Source organism: Astatotilapia calliptera, chromosome 16, assembly GCF_900246225.1.
Source record: "Astatotilapia calliptera chromosome 16, fAstCal1.2, whole genome shotgun sequence".
Lineage (NCBI taxonomy): Eukaryota > Metazoa > Chordata > Actinopteri > Cichliformes > Cichlidae > Astatotilapia > Astatotilapia calliptera.
The window spans coordinates 15,107,202-15,126,575 of NC_039317.1; the positions used below are offsets into that span (position 1 = coordinate 15,107,202).

A 19,374-nucleotide genomic window follows, 5' to 3' on the forward strand; every position below is an offset into this window, starting at 1 on the left:
ATACCCATGATGTGATTGGTTTACACAGGCCTGTTAGGTTATTGGCACAGTTTGTGCCAACTGGGTGGAGCTAAAAGTAAGAACAAGTGGAAGAAACATTGGACCAGACGCCTGGTTAAAGAAAATAGTAATGATGAGATATTGTATTTTATGCTTGAGGGCCAGAGAATGTTTAACAGGAGGGAAAAACCTTACAGGATAGATATATGTGCAATATGTGCAATAAATTGTCCAATGGGTCCAATGTGCAGCCATGAACTACACATATAATATTGTAAAAGTGATGAGACATTTAATGCACAGAAGATATCGTTACTGTGCAAAGTCTTTCGCCTCCCCATATTTTTTATTTATTTTTTGCTGGCAACTCTGGTAAACAAGATCAGAGATTTCTTGAAATGTGTGCAGATGTGGTGAGAAATTAAGATGCACTCATCATGGACGTGAATGTTATGGTAATTTGGAGCTTTTAATGATTTCTCGGAGCTGTTCTTTTTCCTAAGTAATATGACTCAACAATATACATTGAAGTTTGAATTTTGTTTTAGAGTTTCTCTTATCCACACTAGTGATGGGAAATTCTGACTCTTTTTAGAGAACCGGCTCATTCAGCTCGACTCACTAAAAAGTGCCGGCTCTTCCAATAGCCAACAGGCACTTCAGGTTGTTTTGTTACTTTAATTAATTTATTATTAACAACAATATAAAATTATGCACAAAAGGAATTACTAATGCAAAAAAAAAAAAAGTGGTTTTATTTATATATGTTTATAGATAAATATATACGGTGGCCCCTAGAGACAAAGCACGTACACACTACAAAGCATGTTGCTAGTGTTAACTGAACTTCCTTACACAATTGAAAGCATATGTGTATTGTTTGTGTATTTATACACAAACACTCATATATGTTCAAATAATAATTGTAAAAAAATGTTTATTTACCAAATTCGGTCATTGGTACTTCCTGGCTTGTGTAGCCACGAGGTAACAAAATCTCAACACTGCCCCTTGCATCGAAAAAAAGTGCGAGAGAGAGGGTGAGAGAAAGAACTTGTTGAAAGCTTCACTAAAGATTTGGTTCTGCACGCTATAAGCAAAATAAAAGAGGCAAGGAAATTGCCTCCAGGGGCAGATAAAGCCATTATGAACAGGTTTACCCACAGGATTTGGGCTAAAATTTTGTCGCAAAACCTTAAAATGTCCTTAAAGAACACTGAAGAAGTCAGTGTGAAAGTTGCATTTTCAAAAATACCTGGGTACATGTGGACATAGCCTAAGTGGATAACATTTTTAATTAGAATTATTTGTTGTAAAGGTTAAAACCAGACTAGTTTAAAATAATAGGCTCATGAACCACCTGATTGAAAAAAAATGTCACCACAGGAATGTTACAATAGGTATAGGCTGCTGGAGGACTCCCATGATGCACTGAGTATTTCCTCTCCAGTCAACTTTCTCATTCAACATGTGTTAATAGACCTCTCTGCTGAGTCATACTTGTTATTAATCTCTGGCTCTCTTCCACAGCATGTCCTTTATTCCGTCTTCCTTCTCTCACCCCAACCGGTCGCAGCAGATGGCCGCCCCTCCCTGAGCCTGGTTCTGCTGGAGGTTTCTTCCTGTTAAAAGGGAGTTTTTCCTTCCCACTGTCACCAAAGGGCTTGCTCATAGGGGGTCATATGATTGTTATGAATGTAGTGACAGCGTAAAGACAGCCTGTTCTTCTGATTTTCAGATGAATTTTGGGAGCCATTTTAACATTGGTTTCTATGGAAAAGTTGCAGCGAGGAGGGTGTGCATTGGTGAAATTTCTGAAAGAACCATAACATCTATTACAATAATAATAACATTGGATGAAAGAGGACAACGATGGCTACGTTTTGACGGTAAAATGATGGCTGTAGAGCAAACGCTGTGTTCATAGCAGCAGTTTAAAGAGAAGATTTTAAGATAAATTTTCCCCCTGCTCCCACTCTAGCAGTTGACCTGTCTCCTCCAACATTCCGTCCCACACACAACCATTATAAACTCTGAAACAGGTGAAAAAAAGGCATGAAACTTAAAGTAGAGCTGAAGAAAAAGTATAAACAATATTGAAAAGATAAATACCAGTTGAATAGTTCAATGTCTTGGCTTTGTTTTAAAGTTTGAATGGTGGTTCTAGGTCAACGTATGTGAAGGTAGATACAGTTGAAAGGGGAGTAACTTGAATGAGGATTTGAAGGGTTTCCCCACTGAAATACATCATAAATATTTGTTGAAGGAAGTTGAATAATTTAAAAAATATAAAAGTTAAAAATGAGAAAAATACAAGCAGTCATGTCCAAAAGAAGAGGAATCTAACGGTGGTTGAATGGTTTTTCTAAGTTGAACGGAGATAGATGCCAAAAACACATACGGAATATGAAAAGTAAAAGAACAATCACCACCCACGCTAATTAATAGTTTATGCCATTTAAATGTCATGCAGCTGTGTCAGAGATTAGCTTAAACCCCGCCCCCAAACCTTTGAAGGTTCAACGTCAAAGAAAAGTGGATGACGTCACAGTGGCTGCAGCCGAACGTGGGCGGGGCTTAAACCTATATAAAGGAGCCGTCCAGACTCCCAAGCATTTGGTTTACAAAGAGCACACATGCCTAGTCCAACTCCAACCAGCCAACAATTTATTTCCTCTTCTACATTTCAGAGTCAGAGAAATAGTAATACAAACTTAAACATGACAACTCCACACAGTAACACCTCAGTGGAAACATGGAAGTCCTTAAGTGACCACTTTTTTGGTACAATTGTACCACAGTGGCAATCTCTGCAGTTCAACCCAGAGTACTGCAACACTGAGCTGCCTTCCACTTTGCTGAAAGACATGTTGAAACTTTGTTCCATGTTAGAGGACGCAATGGACACAACCGTGGAGAAGGGAGATCCAGTGTCCACGCAGAATAATGAGCTCTCTCTTCACTCAGTGCAAACAGAGTCCCCTGAGCAAACAGAAGAAACAGGAGCAAAGGACAGCATCCTGAAAGAAATTTCTGTAGATGACCACTGTGATAAAGAAGAAACAGAAACTCCAGGACTGGAGGACTCTTCAGACTCAAAAAACCTCAAGCTGCATTTGACTGCAGAGGAGAGCAGTCTTGATGAAACATCCACAGATGACAGTGAAAACAGAGAAATTCTAACACTGCATCGTGTACCTGCACCACCTTGCGTATATCCAGATATTTTAATAGGTTTCAGCTGTGAGTCATCTGAGGAAGAAGCGTCTGTGTCATCCCAGATGTTTCCTCCTCAAACCCTCACCGCAGCCACAGTAGAACCGAAGAAGAGCTGTTTGAAGGAAAACTACTCAAAAGACTTGGACAACATAGAAGCTTTCCCCCTGGAAAAGCCTGTGAAGAATGCTATACATGTGTCAGTCGGTAATGGTGATTCAGATATTGGTTCTTATGATGTCACTCTGGCATCTGATTATCTGTCTGAAGAAAAGATTTGTGTTTATAAAGTTATTCAGTTGGTAGTTTCAGAGGCCACAAGCAAAGCCTCGTCTAAATACAAGGACTTCACACGGTGCTCGACTCTGGACTCCAACAGCGATCGTCTGCTTGAAAAAATCTGGCCTCAGATTGACGAGAAGGATTTGGATCTATCTCCAAAAACGCTGACCAATATCAACAAGGACATTTTCACCAATCTTTGCAAAGCACATAACTGCAAGGAGAAGTATTTGATTTTATGTCTGAGGGAACAGCTTGACGATATTACTGTCCCAACATTTACAAAACACCTGTTGGCCTTACCAAAAAGAGTACTCACTATATATAAAAACCGAGAAGAGTACGTAAAAGTTGTTGAAAGTTTCACTAAAGATTTGGTTCTGCACGCTATAAGCAACGCAAATGAGGCAAGGAAATTGCCTCCAGGGGCAGATAAAGCCATCATGAACAGGTTTACCCACAGGATTTGGGCTAAAATTTTGTCCCAAAAGCTTAAAATGTCCTTAGAGAACACTGAAGAAGTCAGTGTGAAAGTGTACAATGAACTCCGGCAAAAGTGGAAAAATCCAAACACTGTCCTGGAGTTAATGTTTAATGGCCAAGACAATATTGACAACGTGATTGTCAAAAGTTTCAAAAGAAATGCCCCATTGAAGAGACCTAATTTCTTCTCTAGGGTTTTCTCACGAACACGTTAAAGTTTACCTGACACCTGCATCTAAAAAGCTGCGTTTTCAAAAATACCTGGGTACATGTGGACGTAGCCTAGATGCATTACATTTTTATTATAATTCTTCATTGTTAATGTTAAAACCAGACTACTTTAAAATAATTGTCTCATGAACCACCTGGTTGATAATAATTTCACCACATTACATTATAACATTTTTCTGTCCTTTATCCCGTCTTCCTTCTCTCACCCCAACCGGTCGCAGCAGATGGCCGCCCCTCCCTGAGCCTGGTTCTGCTGGAGGTTTCTTCCTGTTAAAAGGGAGTTTTTCCTTCCCACTGTCGCCAAAGTGCTTGCTCACAGGGGGTTTTCTCACGAACACGTTAAAGTTTACCTGACACCTGCATCTAAAAAGCTGCGTTTTCAAAAATACCTGGGTACATGTGGACGTAGCCTAGATGCATTACATTTTTATTATAATTCTTCATTGTTAATGTTAAAACCAGACTACTTTAAAATAATTGTCTCATGAACCACCTGGTTGATAATAATTTCACCACATTACATTATAGCATTTTTCTGTCCTTTATTCCGTCTTCCTTCTCTCACCCCAACCGGTCGCAGCAGATGGCCGCCCCTCCCTGAGCCTGGTTCTGCTGGAGGTTTCTTCCTGTTAAAAGGGAGTTTTTCCTTCCCACTGTCGCCAAAGTGCTTGCTCACAGGGGGTCATATGATTGTTGGGTTCTGTACTATTGTAGGGTCTACCTTACAATAGAAAGCGCCTTGAGGCAACTGTTGTTGTGATTAGGCGCTATATAAATAAAATTGAATTGAATTCAAATAAAAATGAATTTTAAAAAAAGTTTTAAAAGTGTACTTAGTTTTATTTGCTGTCAATTTGCCTAGAATGGAATATCAGATTAGAACGGCCTCTAAAATATAATATTTAATTTATTAAATAAATCAAATGATTTACAGAAAATAAAATTCAAAAACACTTTCATTTTCACTGTATCTGTATGGCTATAGAGGAGCTGTTATTATTTTGCCTGTTTGTCAGTGCTGGTACGAACCCCGTTGGTGCTGTGTTGATCCTTTTGCAGAGGTTTGAAGTTTCTTTCGATAAATCTGAGTCAGTTTGGGTCGATGCTCAGTGTATTTTTCCACAACAATCTTGGTGACGAGGATGAGATTTCTTGAGTGATTTTTGTTCTCTACTTTCATTTTGATTCCAGGAAACCTGCAGGTAGACTCAATGAGTCTGAAAGAGCGCTTATGTCTGAGCAAAGTATGGAGAAGGCGAGTGCGTGGCAACTGAGATCAGACAGAGTCACCGCTGAAATCTCAATTATTAAAGAATCCAGAGTGGAGAGCGGCTGAGACCAACTTGAATTTCAGATTTTATTGAGGGTTTTTAAGGGGCAAGTATGATTAAGAACTGTAAAGTTACCCGGCGTTTGGTAAGGGTGTCAGCCATTCAGAGAAGTTCTGTAAACCGACAAGCACCTGATCAAACTACAAGGGTGCGCCTTGAGAGGTTCAAAGGTTTATTTTTATTCTTTTCATTGTTGGTTGTGGACATCTTAACTGTATAAACAACACACTGATTATACAGTTAAGATGTCCTTTTGTAATAATTACAGTTGGACCAAAATCAGCTCACAAAATGCTATAAGAAATAAATGTTTTGATAAAATATAAAGTGTGGTAAGTGATAGTAAAATAATGAAATATATAAGAAAGTCAAATGTGTAAAATTATAAAATAATATTGCAAAACCTAGTATGAACCATAACTAAGGTTAAATTACTATGATGTCCGCCCCAAATTTGTCAACAGATGCTGGGATCACCAAAAATAGTGCCAGGAGTTTCATACAGATGTGGTGAGAAGTTTAGAGGCTCTTATAATGATTATGAATATTATATTGTAGTTTGGGGCTTTTAATGATTTCTCTAACTTTACAGTATACATTTTAATGACTTTAAAAAGGAAGAATTGGGTGCAGAAGTTTGAATTTATTCACACAGGGTAAAAAGTATACATACAAGCTCAAGTATACCCATATGGAAAAGAAATAGAAAAAACTTATAAAAGACTTGCATAAGATGTGGCCTACTTCATATAGTGAATCATATAAGGCTTATGCGATTCACTCATGAAGGTGGCCACTTTCTCATTACTTTCATATATTGTTTTAGTAAGTATCCAAAATATACAAGTTTCATGTATATAATTTTTCAAGGGATCTTATATCTGTTTTCACTCTTGTATGCTTTTCATACAAGTTTCACACAAGACAGATACAGACTTTATAAGATGTATATATATATCGTTTCCATATGGGTATGCATGCACCCCACCTTAAGCTATATTAAGATAACAATGAATTAATATCAGTAGATATGAATACAAACTTCAGTCTAAGTAAAAACAAACCCCAACAACTTTTAATCGTACTCAGCTTGAATCTGAATAAAAAGAAGCAAAATAAAAAATATCTATTTCCTGATGCCTACATTAAAATTTAGGGAACACCTAAAATGTCCAATTGTAATTTGATATACAATGAAAAATTACAGTCTTTGAATTATGCATTTATTTAAGCAAATACAAAATAATTTGAAAATATCATGTGGTGAAATTATTATTAACCAGTCTGCTTTAAGAACAACAGTTACAATGGGTAATTTAAACTAATAGTTTATGCCATTTAAATGTCATGCAGCTGTGTCAGAGATTAGCTTAAACCCCGCCCCCAAACCTTTGAAGGTTCAACGTCAAAGAAAAGTGGATGACGTCACAGTGGCTGCAGCCGAACGTGGGCGGGGCTTAAACCTATATAAAGGAGCCGTCCAGACTCCCAAGCATTTGGTTTACAAAGAGCACACATGCCTAGTCCAACTCCAACCAGCCAACAATTTATTTCCTCTTCTACATTTCAGAGTCAGAGAAATAGTAATACAAACTTAAACATGACAACTCCACACAGTAACACCTCAGTGGAAACATGGAAGTCCTTAAGTGACCACTTTTTTGGTACAATTGTACCACAGTGGCAATCTCTGCAGTTCAACCCAGAGTACTGCAACACTGAGCTGCCTTCCACTTTGCTGAAAGACATGTTGAAACTTTGTTCCATGTTAGAGGACGCAATGGACACAACCGTGGAGAAGGGAGATCCAGTGTCCACGCAGAATAATGAGCTCTCTCTTCACTCAGTGCAAACAGAGTCCCCTGAGCAAACAGAAGAAACAGGAGCAAAGGACAGCATCCTGAAAGAAATTTCTGTAGATGACCACTGTGATAAAGAAGAAACAGAAACTCCAGGACTGGAGGACTCTTCAGACTCAAAAAACCTCAAGCTGCATTTGACTGCAGAGGAGAGCAGTCTTGATGAAACATCCACAGATGACAGTGAAAACAGAGAAATTCTAACACTGCATCGTGTACCTGCACCACCTTGCGTATATCCAGATATTTTAATAGGTTTCAGCTGTGAGTCATCTGAGGAAGAAGCGTCTGTGTCATCCCAGATGTTTCCTCCTCAAACCCTCACCGCAGCCACAGTAGAACCGAAGAAGAGCTGTTTGAAGGAAAACTACTCAAAAGACTTGGACAACATAGAAGCTTTCCCCCTGGAAAAGCCTGTGAAGAATGCTATACATGTGTCAGTCGGTAATGGTGATTCAGATATTGGTTCTTATGATGTCACTCTGGCATCTGATTATCTGTCTGAAGAAAAGATTTGTGTTTATAAAGTTATTCAGTTGGTAGTTTCAGAGGCCACAAGCAAAGCCTCGTCTAAATACAAGGACTTCACACGGTGCTCGACTCTGGACTCCAACAGCGATCGTCTGCTTGAAAAAATCTGGCCTCAGATTGATGAGAAAGATTTGGATCTATCTCCAAAAACGCTGACCAATATCAACAAGGACATTTTCACCAATCTTTGCAAAGCACATAACTGCAAGGAGAAGTATTTGATTTTATGTCTGAGGGAACAGCTTGACGATATTACTGTCCCAACATTTACAAAACACCTGTTGGCCTTACCAAAAAGAGTACTCACTATATATAAAAACCGAGAAGAGTACGTAAAAGTTGTTGAAAGTTTCACTAAAGATTTGGTTCTGCACGCTATAAGCAACGCAAATGAGGCAAGGAAATTGCCTCCAGGGGCAGATAAAGCCATCATGAACAGGTTTACCCACAGGATTTGGGCTAAAATTTTGTCCCAAAAGCTTAAAATGTCCTTAGAGAACACTGAAGAAGTCAGTGTGAAAGTGTACAATGAACTCCGGCAAAAGTGGAAAAATCCAAACACTGTCCTGGAGTTAATGTTTAATGGCCAAGACAATATTGACAACGTGATTGTCAAAAGTTTCAAAAGAAATGCCCCATTGAAGAGACCTAATTTCTTCTCTAGGGTTTTCTCACGAACACGTTAAAGTTTACCTGACACCTGCATCTAAAAAGCTGCGTTTTCAAAAATACCTGGGTACATGTGGACGTAGCCTAGATGCATTACATTTTTATTATAATTCTTCATTGTTAATGTTAAAACCAGACTACTTTAAAATAATTGTCTCATGAACCACCTGGTTGATAATAATTTCACCACATTACATTATAACATTTTTCTGTCCTTTATCCCGTCTTCCTTCTCTCACCCCAACCGGTCGCAGCAGATGGCCGCCCCTCCCTGAGCCTGGTTCTGCTGGAGGTTTCTTCCTGTTAAAAGGGAGTTTTTCCTTCCCACTGTCGCCAAAGTGCTTGCTCACAGGGGTTTTCTCACGAACACGTTAAAGTTTACCTGACACCTGCATCTAAAAAGCTGCGTTTTCAAAAATACCTGGGTACATGTGGACGTAGCCTAGATGCATTACATTTTTATTATAATTCTTCATTGTTAATGTTAAAACCAGACTACTTTAAAATAATTGTCTCATGAACCACCTGGTTGATAATAATTTCACCACATTACATTATAGCATTTTTCTGTCCTTTATTCCGTCTTCCTTCTCTCACCCCAACCGGTCGCAGCAGATGGCCGCCCCTCCCTGAGCCTGGTTCTGCTGGAGGTTTCTTCCTGTTAAAAGGGAGTTTTTCCTTCCCACTGTCGCCAAAGTGCTTGCTCACAGGGGGTCATATGATTGTTGGGTTCTGTACTATTGTAGGGTCTACCTTACAATAGAAAGCGCCTTGAGGCAACTGTTGTTGTGATTAGGCGCTATATAAATAAAATTGAATTGAATTCAAATAAAAATGAATTTTAAAAAAAGTTTTAAAAGTGTACTTAGTTTTATTTGCTGTCAATTTGCCTAGAATGGAATATCAGATTAGAACGGCCTCTAAAATATAATATTTAATTTATTAAATAAATCAAATGATTTACAGAAAATAAAATTCAAAAACACTTTCATTTTCACTGTATCTGTATGGCTATAGAGGAGCTGTTATTATTTTGCCTGTTTGTCAGTGCTGGTACGAACCCCGTTGGTGCTGTGTTGATCCTTTTGCAGAGGTTTGAAGTTTCTTTCGATAAATCTGAGTCAGTTTGGGTCGATGCTCAGTGTATTTTTCCACAACAATCTTGGTGACGAGGATGAGATTTCTTGAGTGATTTTTGTTCTCTACTTTCATTTTGATTCCAGGAAACCTGCAGGTAGACTCAATGAGTCTGAAAGAGCGCTTATGTCTGAGCAAAGTATGGAGAAGGCGAGTGCGTGGCAACTGAGATCAGACAGAGTCACCGCTGAAATCTCAATTATTAAAGAATCCAGAGTGGAGAGCGGCTGAGACCAACTTGAATTTCAGATTTTATTGAGGGTTTTTAAGGGGCAAGTATGATTAAGAACTGTAAAGTTACCCGGCGTTTGGTAAGGGTGTCAGCCATTCAGAGAAGTTCTGTAAACCGACAAGCACCTGATCAAACTACAAGGGTGCGCCTTGAGAGGTTCAAAGGTTTATTTTTATTCTTTTCATTGTTGGTTGTGGACATCTTAACTGTATAAACAACACACTGATTATACAGTTAAGATGTCCTTTTGTAATAATTACAGTTGGACCAAAATCAGCTCACAAAATGCTATAAGAAATAAATGTTTTGATAAAATATAAAGTGTGGTAAGTGATAGTAAAATAATGAAATATATAAGAAAGTCAAATGTGTAAAATTATAAAATAATATTGCAAAACCTAGTATGAACCATAACTAAGGTTAAATTACTATGATGTCCGCCCCAAATTTGTCAACAGATGCTGGGATCACCAAAAATAGTGCCAGGAGTTTCATACAGATGTGGTGAGAAGTTTAGAGGCTCTTATAATGATTATGAATATTATATTGTAGTTTGGGGCTTTTAATGATTTCTCTAACTTTACAGTATACATTTTAATGACTTTAAAAAGGAAGAATTGGGTGCAGAAGTTTGAATTTATTCACACAGGGTAAAAAGTATACATACAAGCTCAAGTATACCCATATGGAAAAGAAATAGAAAAAACTTATAAAAGACTTGCATAAGATGTGGCCTACTTCATATAGTGAATCATATAAGGCTTATGCGATTCACTCATGAAGGTGGCCACTTTCTCATTACTTTCATATATTGTTTTAGTAAGTATCCAAAATATACAAGTTTCATGTATATAATTTTTCAAGGGATCTTATATCTGTTTTCACTCTTGTATGCTTTTCATACAAGTTTCACACAAGACAGATACAGACTTTATAAGATGTATATATATATCGTTTCCATATGGGTATGCATGCACCCCACCTTAAGCTATATTAAGATAACAATGAATTAATATCAGTAGATATGAATACAAACTTCAGTCTAAGTAAAAACAAACCCCAACAACTTTTAATCGTACTCAGCTTGAATCTGAATAAAAAGAAGCAAAATAAAAAATATCTATTTCCTGATGCCTACATTAAAATTTAGGGAACACCTAAAATGTCCAATTGTAATTTGATATACAATGAAAAATTACAGTCTTTGAATTATGCATTTATTTAAGCAAATACAAAATAATTTGAAAATATCATGTGGTGAAATTATTATTAACCAGTCTGCTTTAAGAACAACAGTTACAATGGGTAATTTAAACTAATAGTTTATGCCATTTAAATGTCATGCAGCTGTGTCAGAGATTAGCTTAAACCCCGCCCCCAAACCTTTGAAGGTTCAACGTCAAAGAAAAGTGGATGACGTCACAGTGGCTGCAGCCGAACGTGGGCGGGGCTTAAACCTATATAAAGGAGCCGTCCAGACTCCCAAGCATTTGGTTTACAAAGAGCACACATGCCTAGTCCAACTCCAACCAGCCAACAATTTATTTCCTCTTCTACATTTCAGAGTCAGAGAAATAGTAATACAAACTTAAACATGACAACTCCACACAGTAACACCTCAGTGGAAACATGGAAGTCCTTAAGTGACCACTTTTTTGGTACAATTGTACCACAGTGGCAATCTCTGCAGTTCAACCCAGAGTACTGCAACACTGAGCTGCCTTCCACTTTGCTGAAAGACATGTTGAAACTTTGTTCCATGTTAGAGGACGCAATGGACACAACCGTGGAGAAGGGAGATCCAGTGTCCACGCAGAATAATGAGCTCTCTCTTCACTCAGTGCAAACAGAGTCCCCTGAGCAAACAGAAGAAACAGGAGCAAAGGACAGCATCCTGAAAGAAATTTCTGTAGATGACCACTGTGATAAAGAAGAAACAGAAACTCCAGGACTGGAGGACTCTTCAGACTCAAAAAACCTCAAGCTGCATTTGACTGCAGAGGAGAGCAGTCTTGATGAAACATCCACAGATGACAGTGAAAACAGAGAAATTCTAACACTGCATCGTGTACCTGCACCACCTTGCGTATATCCAGATATTTTAATAGGTTTCAGCTGTGAGTCATCTGAGGAAGAAGCGTCTGTGTCATCCCAGATGTTTCCTCCTCAAACCCTCACCGCAGCCACAGTAGAACCGAAGAAGAGCTGTTTGAAGGAAAACTACTCAAAAGACTTGGACAACATAGAAGCTTTCCCCCTGGAAAAGCCTGTGAAGAATGCTATACATGTGTCAGTCGGTAATGGTGATTCAGATATTGGTTCTTATGATGTCACTCTGGCATCTGATTATCTGTCTGAAGAAAAGATTTGTGTTTATAAAGTTATTCAGTTGGTAGTTTCAGAGGCCACAAGCAAAGCCTCGTCTAAATACAAGGACTTCACACGGTGCTCGACTCTGGACTCCAACAGCGATCGTCTGCTTGAAAAAATCTGGCCTCAGATTGACGAGAAGGATTTGGATCTATCTCCAAAAACGCTGACCAATATCAACAAGGACATTTTCACCAATCTTTGCAAAGCACATAACTGCAAGGAGAAGTATTTGATTTTATGTCTGAGGGAACAGCTTGACGATATTACTGTCCCAACATTTACAAAACACCTGTTGGCCTTACCAAAAAGAGTACTCACTATATATAAAAACCGAGAAGAGTACGTAAAAGTTGTTGAAAGTTTCACTAAAGATTTGGTTCTGCACGCTATAAGCAACGCAAATGAGGCAAGGAAATTGCCTCCAGGGGCAGATAAAGCCATCATGAACAGGTTTACCCACAGGATTTGGGCTAAAATTTTGTCCCAAAAGCTTAAAATGTCCTTAGAGAACACTGAAGAAGTCAGTGTGAAAGTGTACAATGAACTCCGGCAAAAGTGGAAAAATCCAAACACTGTCCTGGAGTTAATGTTTAATGGCCAAGACAATATTGACAACGTGATTGTCAAAAGTTTCAAAAGAAATGCCCCATTGAAGAGACCTAATTTCTTCTCTAGGGTTTTCTCACGAACACGTTAAAGTTTACCTGACACCTGCATCTAAAAAGCTGCGTTTTCAAAAATACCTGGGTACATGTGGACGTAGCCTAGATGCATTACATTTTTATTATAATTCTTCATTGTTAATGTTAAAACCAGACTACTTTAAAATAATTGTCTCATGAACCACCTGGTTGATAATAATTTCACCACATTACATTATAGCATTTTTCTGTCCTTTATTCCGTCTTCCTTCTCTCACCCCAACCGGTCGCAGCAGATGGCCGCCCCTCCCTGAGCCTGGTTCTGCTGGAGGTTTCTTCCTGTTAAAAGGGAGTTTTTCCTTCCCACTGTCGCCAAAGTGCTTGCTCACAGGGGGTCATATGATTGTTGGGTTCTGTACTATTGTAGGGTCTACCTTACAATAGAAAGCGCCTTGAGGCAACTGTTGTTGTGATTAGGCGCTATATAAATAAAATTGAATTGAATTCAAATAAAAATGAATTTTAAAAAAAGTTTTAAAAGTGTACTTAGTTTTATTTGCTGTCAATTTGCCTAGAATGGAATATCAGATTAGAACGGCCTCTAAAATATAATATTTAATTTATTAAATAAATCAAATGATTTACAGAAAATAAAATTCAAAAACACTTTCATTTTCACTGTATCTGTATGGCTATAGAGGAGCTGTTATTATTTTGCCTGTTTGTCAGTGCTGGTACGAACCCCGTTGGTGCTGTGTTGATCCTTTTGCAGAGGTTTGAAGTTTCTTTCGATAAATCTGAGTCAGTTTGGGTCGATGCTCAGTGTATTTTTCCACAACAATCTTGGTGACGAGGATGAGATTTCTTGAGTGATTTTTGTTCTCTACTTTCATTTTGATTCCAGGAAACCTGCAGGTAGACTCAATGAGTCTGAAAGAGCGCTTATGTCTGAGCAAAGTATGGAGAAGGCGAGTGCGTGGCAACTGAGATCAGACAGAGTCACCGCTGAAATCTCAATTATTAAAGAATCCAGAGTGGAGAGCGGCTGAGACCAACTTGAATTTCAGATTTTATTGAGGGTTTTTAAGGGGCAAGTATGATTAAGAACTGTAAAGTTACCCGGCGTTTGGTAAGGGTGTCAGCCATTCAGAGAAGTTCTGTAAACCGACAAGCACCTGATCAAACTACAAGGGTGCGCCTTGAGAGGTTCAAAGGTTTATTTTTATTCTTTTCATTGTTGGTTGTGGACATCTTAACTGTATAAACAACACACTGATTATACAGTTAAGATGTCCTTTTGTAATAATTACAGTTGGACCAAAATCAGCTCACAAAATGCTATAAGAAATAAATGTTTTGATAAAATATAAAGTGTGGTAAGTGATAGTAAAATAATGAAATATATAAGAAAGTCAAATGTGTAAAATTATAAAATAATATTGCAAAACCTAGTATGAACCATAACTAAGGTTAAATTACTATGATGTCCGCCCCAAATTTGTCAACAGATGCTGGGATCACCAAAAATAGTGCCAGGAGTTTCATACAGATGTGGTGAGAAGTTTAGAGGCTCTTATAATGATTATGAATATTATATTGTAGTTTGGGGCTTTTAATGATTTCTCTAACTTTACAGTATACATTTTAATGACTTTAAAAAGGAAGAATTGGGTGCAGAAGTTTGAATTTATTCACACAGGGTAAAAAGTATACATACAAGCTCAAGTATACCCATATGGAAAAGAAATAGAAAAAACTTATAAAAGACTTGCATAAGATGTGGCCTACTTCATATAGTGAATCATATAAGGCTTATGCGATTCACTCATGAAGGTGGCCACTTTCTCATTACTTTCATATATTGTTTTAGTAAGTATCCAAAATATACAAGTTTCATGTATATAATTTTTCAAGGGATCTTATATCTGTTTTCACTCTTGTATGCTTTTCATACAAGTTTCACACAAGACAGATACAGACTTTATAAGATGTATATATATATCGTTTCCATATGGGTATGCATGCACCCCACCTTAAGCTATATTAAGATAACAATGAATTAATATCAGTAGATATGAATACAAACTTCAGTCTAAGTAAAAACAAACCCCAACAACTTTTAATCGTACTCAGCTTGAATCTGAATAAAAAGAAGCAAAATAAAAAATATCTATTTCCTGATGCCTACATTAAAATTTAGGGAACACCTAAAATGTCCAATTGTAATTTGATATACAATGAAAAATTACAGTCTTTGAATTATGCATTTATTTAAGCAAATACAAAATAATTTGAAAATATCATGTGGTGAAATTATTATTAACCAGTCTGCTTTAAGAACAACAGTTACAATGGGTAATTTAAACTAATAGTTTATGCCATTTAAATGTCATGCAGCTGTGTCAGAGATTAGCTTAAACCCCGCCCCCAAACCTTTGAAGGTTCAACGTCAAAGAAAAGTGGATGACGTCACAGTGGCTGCAGCCGAACGTGGGCGGGGCTTAAACCTATATAAAGGAGCCGTCCAGACTCCCAAGCATTTGGTTTACAAAGAGCACACATGCCTAGTCCAACTCCAACCAGCCAACAATTTATTTCCTCTTCTACATTTCAGAGTCAGAGAAATAGTAATACAAACTTAAACATGACAACTCCACACAGTAACACCTCAGTGGAAACATGGAAGTCCTTAAGTGACCACTTTTTTGGTACAATTGTACCACAGTGGCAATCTCTGCAGTTCAACCCAGAGTACTGCAACACTGAGCTGCCTTCCACTTTGCTGAAAGACATGTTGAAACTTTGTTCCATGTTAGAGGACGCAATGGACACAACCGTGGAGAAGGGAGATCCAGTGTCCACGCAGAATAATGAGCTCTCTCTTCACTCAGTGCAAACAGAGTCCCCTGAGAAAACAGAAGAAACAGGAGCAAAGGACAGCATCCTGAAAGAAATTTCTGTAGATGACCACGGTGATAATGAAGAAACAGAAACTCCAGGACTGGAGGACTCTTCAGACTCAAAAAACCTCAAGCTGCATTTGACTGCAGAGGAGAGCAGTCTTGATAAAACATCCACAGCTGACAGTGAAAATCCGAGAAATTAACACTGCATCGTGCACCTGCACCACCTAACATATATCTAAATGTTTTATTGGTTTTAGTGATTCATCTGAGGAAGAAGCGTCTGTGTCGTCCCAGATGTTTCTTCCTCAAACCCTCACCGCAGCCACAGTAGAACCGAAGAAGAGCTGTTTGAAGGAAAACTACTCAAAAGACTTGGACAACATAGAAGCTTCCCCCCTGGAAAAGCCTGTGAAGAAAACACTACATAGGTCAGTCCATAAGTCTGATTCAGATTTTGGTTCTTATGATGTCACTCTGGCATCTGATTATCTGTCTGAAGAAAAGATTTGTGTTTATAAAGTTATTCAGTTGGTAGTTTCAGAGGCCGCAGGCAAAGCCTCGTCTAAATACAAGGACTTCACACGGTGCCACAACTCCGACTCTATCAGCGATCGCCTGCTTGAAAAAATCTGGCCCCAGATTGACGAGAGGGATTTGGATCTATCTCCAAAAACGCTGACCAATATCAACAAGGACATTTTCACCAATCTTTGCAAAGCACATAACTGCAAGGAGAAGTATTTGATTTTATGTCTGAGGGAACAGCTTGACGATATTACTGTCCCAACATTTACAAAACACCTGTTGGCCTTACCAAAAAGAGTACTCACTATATATAAAAACCGAGAAGAGTACGTAAAAGTTGTTGAAAGCTTCACTAAAGATTTGGTTCTGCACGCTATAAGCAACGCAAATGAGGCAAGGAAATTGCCTCCAGGGGCAGATAAAGCCATCATGAACAGGTTTACCCACAGGATTTGGGCTAAAATTTTGTCCCAAAAGCTTAAAATGTCCTTAGAGAACACTGAAGAAGTCAGTGTGAAAGTGTACAATGAACTCCGGCAAAAGTGGAAAAATCCAAACACTGTCCTGGAGTTAATGTTTAATGGCCAAGACAATATTGAAAACGTGATTGTCAAAAGTTTCAAAAGAAATGCCCCATTGAAGAGACCTAATTTCTTCTCTAGGGTTTTCTCACGAACACGTTAAAGTTTACCTGACACCTGCATCTAAAAAGCTGCGTTTTCAAAAATACCTGGGTACATGTGGACGTAGCCTAGATGCATTACATTTTTATTATAATTCTTCATTGTTAATGTTAAAACCAGACTACTTTAAAATAATTGTCTCATGAACCACCTGGTTGATAATAATTTCACCACATTACATTATAACATTTTTCTGTCCTTTATCCCGTCTTCCTTCTCTCACCCCAACCGGTCGCAGCAGATGGCCGCCCCTCCCTGAGCCTGGTTCTGCTGGAGGTTTCTTCCTGTTAAAAGGGAGTTTTTCCTTCCCACTGTTGCCAAAGTGCTTGCTCACAGGGGGTCATATGATTGTTGGGTTCTGTACTATTGTAGGGTCTACCTTACAATAGAAAGCGCCTTGAGGCAACTGTTGTTGTGATTAGGCGCTATATAAATAAAATTGAATTGAATTCAAATAAAAATGAATTTTAAAAAAAGTTTTAAAAGTGTACTTAGTTTTATTTGCTGTCAATTTGCCTAGAATGGAATATCAGATTAGAACAGCCTCTAAAATATAATATTTAATTTATTAAATAAATCAAATGATTTACAGAAAATAAAATTCAAAAACACTTTCATTTTCACTGTATCTGTATGGCTATAGAGGAGCTGTTATTATTTTGCCTGTTTGTCAGTGCTGGTACGAACCCCGTTGGTGCTGTGTTGATCCTTTTGCAGAGGTTTGAAGTTTCTTTCGATAAATCTGAGTCAGTTTGGGTCGATGCTCAGTGTATTTTTCCACAACAATCTTGGTGACGAGGATGAGATTTCTTGAGTGATTTTTGTTCTCTACTTTCATTTTGATTCCAGGAAACCTGCAGGTAGACTCAATGAGTCTGAAAGAGCGCTTATGTCCGAGCAAAGTGTGGAGAAGGCGAGTGCGTGGCAACTGAGATCAGACAGAGTCACCGCTGAAATCTCAATTATTAAAGAATCCAGAGTGGAGAGCGGCTGAGACCAACTTGAATTTCAGATTTTATTGAGGGTTTTTAAGGGGCAAGTATGATTAAGAAATGTAAACTTACCCGGCGTTTGGTAAGGGTGTCAGCCATTCAGAGAAGTTCTGTAAACCGACAAGCACCTGATCAAACTACAAGGGTGCGCCTTGAGAGGTTCAAAAGTTTATTTTTTATTCTTTTCATTGTTGGTTGTGGACATCTTAACTGTATAAACAACACACTGATTATACAGTTAAGATGTCCTTTTGCAATAATTACAGTTGGACCAAAATCAGCTCACAAAATGCTATAAGAAAGAAATGTTTTGATAAAATTATAAAGTGTGGTAAGTGATAGTAAAGTAAGGTACGGTGGCCCTGAGAGGCCAAACGGACTGCAACTTCAGAAAACACTTGCAAAAAGAAAAATGCTGCAAAAAGAAAAACGCTGCAAAAGCACACACAACACAACAGAAATAGGAAAAAAGACAACGGAAATGTTTCTGGGGAGACAATAACCGGACGGACCAGTTGCACGAACCAAAACAAGCTAACAATTGCACTGGGACTGGGAGACACTTCAAAGAAGTGGAGCGGCCAAAGAGTAAACTTTCAAAAGTAAGTTCTGAATATTATGTCACTTATTTATGTGCAAATGTTTAATAATGAGGAACATTAAAACATTACTGTTGGCCACATACCGGTGTTGTGCCAAAAAGTGATCGTCTGCCAAAAACTGATTGCTGGTATTTAAACTGCTAGTAACTTGTTGGGCTATAATATGTGAAACATATGTCAAATGCATCCCTCATGGATGACATAAAGTCATATTGAGCCACAAACAACATTCGTGTAACAAGATAGAAGCCATAATCAGTTTTTGGCAGTGACTTTTATATAACATTTATTTATGCAGTTAAAAAAAAAAAAATCTCATTAACATTACAAATGTCTTTTGTAAGAGTAAGTTGGCCAAGAGGACAGGAGAAATGGCAGCAAATATTACAATAGTTCTGTAAAAATATTTTAAGTGGGGATAAAGGACCGGATTGGTTATAATGTAAGTACAATAACACAGAGTTGTAAAGATACTTGAAAAAACAGATGATTTTTTAATTCTATATATAACCCCTTTGTAAACGCTGTTCACCGAAGTCTATTTACCAACATACGTAAAGATATTACACATAAAAAATACACGGAAACATTGGAAATCAGTTTTTAGCAGGCAATCACTTTTTGGCACAACACCGGCAAAGTTATGTGACATTAGCCATGTTTGTACTTTCAGCATTTACT

General features: G+C 38.0%; 2 protein-coding genes across 3 annotated transcripts; both read left to right on the top strand.

Moving 5' to 3' along the window:
- The first annotated feature begins 2,433 nt into the window (after positions 1-2,433).
- LOC113008274 (uncharacterized) lies at positions 2,434-17,328 on the top strand. 2 transcript variants are annotated; one of them, XM_026145578.1, is made up of 2 exons: positions 2,434-3,444; positions 16,349-17,328. In XM_026145578.1, the coding sequence occupies exons 1-2, from the start codon at positions 2,637-2,639 to the stop codon at positions 17,098-17,100; spliced, it is 1,560 nt and encodes a 519-aa protein (XP_026001363.1). In that variant the 5' UTR covers positions 2,434-2,636; the 3' UTR covers positions 17,101-17,328. The 2 variants fall into 2 exon arrangements, with proteins under 2 accessions (XP_026001363.1, XP_026001364.1); XM_026145579.1 differs by lacking the exon at positions 16,349-17,328 and adding an exon at positions 4,535-4,810 and having other exon boundaries at positions 2,434-4,175.
- LOC113008275 (uncharacterized) lies at positions 6,779-9,232 on the top strand. The gene is made up of 2 exons (XM_026145580.1): positions 6,779-8,598; positions 8,957-9,232. The coding sequence occupies exons 1-2, from the start codon at positions 7,060-7,062 to the stop codon at positions 8,975-8,977; spliced, it is 1,560 nt and encodes a 519-aa protein (XP_026001365.1). The 5' UTR covers positions 6,779-7,059; the 3' UTR covers positions 8,978-9,232.
- Positions 17,329-19,374: the final 2,046 nt, after the last annotated feature.

Excerpts from the sequence above, each read along its gene's own strand:
- LOC113008274 (XM_026145578.1), top strand. The coding sequence starts at position 2,637 with ATGCCTAGTCCAACTCCAACCAGCCAACAATTTATTTCCTCTTCTACA. Across the intron at positions 3,445-16,348 it reads TAATGGTGATTCAGATATTG|GTTCTTATGATGTCACTCTG; the intron begins GTTCTTATGATG and ends ATTCAGATTTTG.
- LOC113008275 (XM_026145580.1), top strand. The coding sequence starts at position 7,060 with ATGCCTAGTCCAACTCCAACCAGCCAACAATTTATTTCCTCTTCTACA. Across the intron at positions 8,599-8,956 it reads GACCTAATTTCTTCTCTAGG|GTTTTCTCACGAACACGTTA; the intron begins GTTTTCTCACGA and ends TTGCTCACAGGG.